Here is a 6,717-nt window from a genome sequence, read left to right as displayed (position 1 = left end):
TTAAACATTACTAAACCAAACCAAATCTGCCACATGCCTCATCAGACCCCGAAATTCGATAATTCAGATATATAGTCCAACTGGAAATTTAGGTCACTTGATATGATAACTTTATTGTGGTACTGCATCTTGGTGGTTTAAAATGTTAGACCATTTTGTGTTCAGTTTAGATAGAAAGAGCCAGCATATAACAATCTGAAATACCATGTGAAACCAGCACTGATACTTAAAGTTATAGGAGCGAAATGTGAAAAGGCCTTAATTTTCTTGTTTGGAAATGAGTCTTAAAATAAGACTTTTTGTAAACAGGAAGCTACCCTAACATCCGATTAGCACTTGGTTATCAAGGAGTGGCCCTATAACGTGGTGTCCGTTATTGACATAGCATCAATGTCTGAGATGCTGTGAAATCAGTGAAACTGACTTTGATCCGACTGTTATTGACTCAAAGGTACAGATGATATCATGCAGAATCCGTGTGAACGTATACTATGTAGTCTGATTCCTATGCTGGTTCGAGGCGGACAGGCCTTTTGTGGGGATAAGCTGGACAAGATGTTCAAGATTTACACCATGTTGGCTGACAGCATAGACGTGGTATTTGCCCGACAGCATCCTAGTCCGCCTGTGTCACACAGGACTCGCCGACTACTTCAGAGAACCCGACAGCACCCAAGTCCGCCGGTGTCACACAGGACTCATCGACTACTTCAGAGAACCCGACAGCACCCTAGTCCGCCTGTGTAACACAGGACTCACCGACTACTTCAGAGAACCCGACAGCCCCCAAGTCCGCCTGTGTCACACAGGACTCTCTGACTACTTCAGAGAACCCGACAGCACCCTTGTCCGCCTGTGTCCCACAGGACTCACCGACTACTTCAGAGAACACGACAGCACCCAAGTCCGCCTGTGTCACACAGAACTCTCTGACTACTTCAGAGAACCCGACAGCACCCTTGTCCGCCTGTGTCACACAGGACTCGCCGACTACTTCAGAGACCCCGACAGCACCCTTGTCCGCCTGTGTCACACAGGACTCGCCGACTACTTCAGAGACCCCGACAGCACCCAAGTCCGCCGGTGTTACACAGGACTCACCGACTACTTCAGAGAACCCCACAGCACCCAAGTCCGCCTGTGTCACACAGGACTCTCTGACTACTTCAGAGAACCCGACCGCACCCTAGTCCGCCTGTGTCACACAGGGTTCACTGACTACTTCAGAGAACCCGACAGCACTCTAGTCCGCCTGTGTCACAAAGGACTCACTGACTACTTCAGAGAACCCGCCAGCACTCTAGTCCGCCTGTGTCACACCGGACTCACTGACTACTTCAGAGAACCCGACAGCACTCTAGTCCGCCTGTGTCACACAGGCCTCACCGACTACTTCAGAGAACCCGACAGCCCCCAAGTCCGCCTGTGTCACACAGGACTCTCTGACTACTTCAGAGAGCCCGACAGCACCCTAGTCCGCCTGTGTCACACAGGGTTCACTGACTACTTCAGAGAACCCGACAGCACTCTAGGCCGCCTGGGTCACACAGGACTCACTGACTACTTCAGAGACCCCGACAGCACCCTTGTCCGCCTGTGTCACACAGGACTCACCGACTCCTTCAGAGAACCCGACAGCACCCAAGTCCGCCGGTGTCACACAGGACTCATCGACTACTTCAGAGAACCCGACAGCACCCTAGACCGCCTGGGTCACACAGGACTCACCGACTACTTCAGAGACCCCGACAGCCCCCAAGTCTGCCTGTGTCACACAGGACTCACTGACTACTTCAGAGAACCCAACAGCACCCTAGTCCACCTGTGTCACACAGGACTCATTGACTACTTCAGAGAGGACTATTGAATTTCATTTGGACAGAGACGAATAAAGTAGTATATATGTCTCTGATTAGGAATCCATTATCTGGAAATTAATTGAATGCTATCGAACAATAACACTGCCGACGTTGGTTTTCCACTATCCTACCTGTATCATTTGTAATCAAACAAAAAAAATATAATTTTTGCATAATTTTGAAAAAAACCCATAAAAAGTGGTTGATACTTTTGTCTTATTCTTTTTTATTGTAAACTTAGTCCGATCTCACAAACACAAAGAAGACATTGCCCAACACAAACACAACAACACAGCCCAAACCTGTATGTCAAAGGTCAATATAGCACTTATATTTAGGGTCAAAGGTCGAAATGTAACCATCAAAACATCCTATTTCTCAGTCTTTTTTAACCAAACAAAGGCACAAAGCTGTGACCACAGTAGCAGCACATGTTTGAACTCCCTGGGTCCATATTCATGAACTCAGATTCTGTACTCAGGCCTAATTTCTTGTTAAGATGATAAATTAATCAAAAGTCACAATTTCCTATGATTTGAAAGAATGTTTGAGAGATGTAATGCCAATCATCGTTTGCGATGTCTAGACTTGACTTTTTGACTTTGTTGCATGATTTAGTGCTTAGGCATAAGAACAGTGTCATGAATACGGGCCCTGGTCTCAAGTAAATGATATATCACCATGATAATATCACAGTTAAGAGCATATCACCATTTACAGCAGTTTTTAATAATAACATTATGACAATTCCACACAGCAAAACTTAAAATAACAGTACTAACTTGACAATTCAAATTTAATCATCATATACAGGGATTCCCCAGTCAAAACAATGCCATGATGTCCCGTAAACAATGCGTCAAAGTCACACCAACAATACATTGAACCTGGAACATTAACATTGTATTACCGGTAAGTATATGATAGGGTCAGCAGGGTAAAGAAACAAAGAATCATTCACCCCCTTGATGTGAGTTAAGGAAATCCCTACCATCAGTGAAAGATGTTTAAGTTGCCAGACGCTCGGCAAGATTAGTGTATGGCAACTTAATTAAGAATCTTCCCCTGGGAGTGAAATTCACCTATCTCACCCCTAAAGGAGTGAATGATTCTACATGGATTAGTCTACATATATATAGCCACAGTCCAACCTGCCAGAGTCTTAGTGACATATGTCTACATAAACAGCTACTGTTCAACCTGCCAGAGTCTTAGTGACATATGTATACATAAACAGCTACTGTTCAACCTGCCAGAGTCTTAGTGACATATGTATACATAAACAGCTACTGTTCAACCTGCCAGAGTCCTAGTGACATATGTCTACATAAACAGCTACTGTTCAAACTGCCAGAGTCTTAGTGACATATGTCTACATAAACAGCTACTGTTCAACCTGACATAGAGACTCAATAATTAACCTGTGCACTCTTCACATAAACTACTTTGGTTTATTCACAGTGCATTCTATTATTGGTCTATCCATAAATAGACTTATTAATTATCTATTGTTGTCCAATCCTTCATGTAAAATTTACCATTGCATCAGTCGTAAATAAAAAAGAGTTCCACTTATTGACATTTTTTTAGTTCAAGTATTCTCCCTTACAATGGAATACGTTACATAATGTTAACTCGGGGTATATCTCTTAGTCAAATCGTTTTGCATACTTTCCTTATTAGTCAGAGGAAAACTGGTAGACATACAGTTTTATGTCAATCCTCTATAATCAGTGCTGTAGTTTAAAAATAAAAGGTCAGTTTAACCAATAATGTTGGCATGCTATCTCTCATGACATATATAATTAATCGGGCAAAATTTATTTTAAAAACAGTATTTAAAAACTTAGATAACACAATATAGTGAACCCTGTTTAAACAAACATCTCCATGACCAGTGTTTCTGTTCAGAATACACTGTATATATACGTTTTTGACTTACACAGGTTCCATGGTTATATGTCCTGTGAAACCTACTAAGAGGTTTGTGTCTGTAAAATTTGTATCAAGATTATTTTATTAAGTGTTTTTGATACATTAAGTCACATTTTTATTCTCATTACTTTTTTTGGAAAAATATCTACAGTAACATTTTTGTATGATGTTTATAAACTAAATGTGACTATTTTAATTTTTAAGACACACATATTTCATTTATGTTCACTTACTGATTTCAAATTTTACCATAATAAGAAATTGATCTGATAAAACTTTGTACAAGTTACTTAAGCAGAGAGGTTCTGTTATTAACAGGTTATACTATATAAAGAAACACATAGTTTTAACAATCAACATTTAAGAGAGATCTGAGGTTGGCTAAAGTTTCTCTCCTATCCTATTTTCATTGTGTATTATGCACAGAACATCTTACATGTACCTATCACAGTAACCTCCCTTGAACTACAAACAGCGATAACACCATTACCAGATTATGTGTTCCCTCTGACATCAGAGAGGGATATATACATATACATATACAATTTTGTACTGTTTGTTTACGGGGAACAACTGGTTTGCCTGTTTTTAAATGTAACATTTTTGGGTATAAATCCTTGCAGGTATGGACATGTTTATGCAGGCCTTGCAAGGCTTTGTCAAGGCTCGCCTGAAAGCAACATCAGATTACTGAGTCCCACCTTATTTCATAAATGAACAACTCTGGTCCAACTGTTTGGATTGTGATAAAGGAAAGCGGCCTAGTTAACTGATCACGAGGATCTTACAGAAGCCAATCAAGCACAGGTTCCTTCTCTGATTCTGGAAGTGTATTTGCCTGCTGTTTGACATTTGAAACAATTTTTAATATTTCTCATGGTTCACTTCTGACAAGATTACAATCCAGCTTCCCAGAAAAAGTGTGGGTATTGCAGCTTCTTCAGTTTAATTGCCCTCCATTTTGAATTCTACTACAAGCCGAGTCTTAGAGAAGCTGTGTGACATACTTGCTCTCAGGATCATCCAGGAAGAGTGTACTAAACACATCGTTTGAGAAAAATGGGTGATATTTCACCGCCCTATCACAGTCTGGCATAAAGTTTACTTCACACAACACAGGACGAATCACTTTTACACCTAAAATTAAAAAAACAATGAGTACTTTTCTGTACAGCTAAAACTAAATACCTTATATATTGATATCACTGATAATTCAACTGAGCCTTAATGTATGTTATATTGACAGCCTTTATGTACTAAATAATCTTAAACATAAGTACTCTCATGTGATACAGCAGATCTCGACATATTTCTGACAATTTTTACCATTATAATTTTTTAACAAGATAAGTAAATCATAAGTAATTATTTTACCACATACATTTAGTAAGAGTTAAATTATTCTGCACAAATAAAATGACTTTGATAGTTTTAAAGAGGACTGCAGTTAAATAATCTTCTTATACAGAAAAACGTGTATATGACAAGAATATTAAAAGTTGATCCATTTTTTACTGTTTGTACAAGTTATATTTGTCTGAATGAAGAATACACACCATTTTTGTCTGTAGACCACCTCAGCAGTAAGTCAACAGCATACATTGCCCGTGACTGAGGGTTATGACCGATCCCTTGGGGTGCAGGTAGGGCAGTGGCTCCCTCGAACATCTCACGTAGCATCTGGAATATGCTCTCCTGAAAACATACAATATACGGTCAAATACTTCAAAGCTTCACTCCAAAGAATAAACCCCTTTCATTCAAAAGCAATATTTCTACATCAGAATATTTTAAGAAATTTTCAATATTACACAAAAAGAAAAGTTTGTTCACAATTTTAGCTATGAACGAGGTCCCCTACATACTTTTTGGGTGAAAATCCTGTTAAAAAATCAATAAACAATCTGACTCTGGAATTAGGAACTTCATACATAAACCTCAATTTTAACAGTCAATCAAATACATATTTACTTTTGTAAATCAATATATATTAGTGAAATATCACACAATACAATAGTTGTGCATACAGGTGCTGAAAAATCTACAACACAAAGTATTAAAGCTGGTCTGAGGTCCTGTCATCGTATACCAGTATCAGTGGACTAGTCATTGTATGCCTGTATCAGTGGACTAGTCATTGTATACTTGTATCAGTGGACTAGTCATTGTATACCTGTATCAGTGCACTAGTCATTGTATACCTGTATCAGTGGACTTGTCATTGTATACCTGTATCAGTGGACTGGTCGTTGTATACCTGTATCAGTGGACTAGTCATTGTATTCCTGTATCAGTGGACTAGTCATTGTATACTTGTATCAGTGGACTAGTCATTGTATACCTGTAGCAGTGGACTAGTCATTGTATACCTGTATCAATGGCCTGGTCATTGTATACCTGTATCATTGGACTGGTCATTGTATACCTGTATCAGTAGACTAGTCATTGTATACCTGTATCAGTGGGCTGGTCATTGTATACCTGGATCAGTGGACTGGTCATTGTATACCTGTATCAGTGGACTAGTCATTGAATACCTGTATCAGTCGACTATTCATTGTATACCTGTATCAGTCAAGGTTAGAGTGATAGTATAACAACCTAAAGTTCAAGGTTACAGTGATAGTATAACAACCTAAAGTTCAAGGTTAGTGTGATAGTATAACAACCTAAAGTTCAAGGTTAGTGTGATAGTATAACAACCTAAAGTTCAAGGTTAGTGTGATAGTATAACAACCTAAAGTTCAAGGTTAGTGTGATAGTATAACAACCTAAAGTTCAAGGTTAGTGTGATAGTATAACAACCTAAAGTTCAAGGTTAGTGTGATAGTATAACAACCTAAAGTTCAAGGTTAGTGTGATAGTATAACAACCTAAAGTTCAAGGTTAGTGTGATAGTATAACAACCTCAAGTTCAGGGTTA

General features: G+C 39.2%; 1 protein-coding gene across 1 annotated transcript in view; it reads right to left on the bottom strand.

Annotated features, from left to right (window-relative positions):
• Positions 1 to 3,944: 3,944 nt before the first annotated feature.
• LOC110454760 (tubulin--tyrosine ligase-like protein 12) overlaps positions 3,945 to 6,717 on the bottom strand; it is a 23,739-nt gene continuing 20,966 nt past the window's right edge. Inside the window, exons 13-14 of the mRNA XM_021504445.1 lie at positions 5,351 to 5,489; positions 3,945 to 4,931 (exon numbers count right to left, since the gene is read on the bottom strand). Coding sequence (XP_021360120.1) covers positions 4,780 to 4,931; positions 5,351 to 5,489 — 291 coding nt within the window. The 3' untranslated portion in view covers positions 3,945 to 4,779. The remainder of the gene's footprint in view (positions 4,932 to 5,350; positions 5,490 to 6,717) is intronic.

This window comes from Mizuhopecten yessoensis, unplaced genomic scaffold (assembly GCF_002113885.1).
Source record: "Mizuhopecten yessoensis strain PY_sf001 unplaced genomic scaffold, ASM211388v2 scaffold8057, whole genome shotgun sequence".
NCBI classification, from domain to species: Eukaryota; Metazoa; Mollusca; class Bivalvia; order Pectinida; family Pectinidae; genus Mizuhopecten; species Mizuhopecten yessoensis.
Note: the sequence above shows the minus strand (reverse complement) of the source record. Positions and strands in the feature narration are given on the sequence as shown.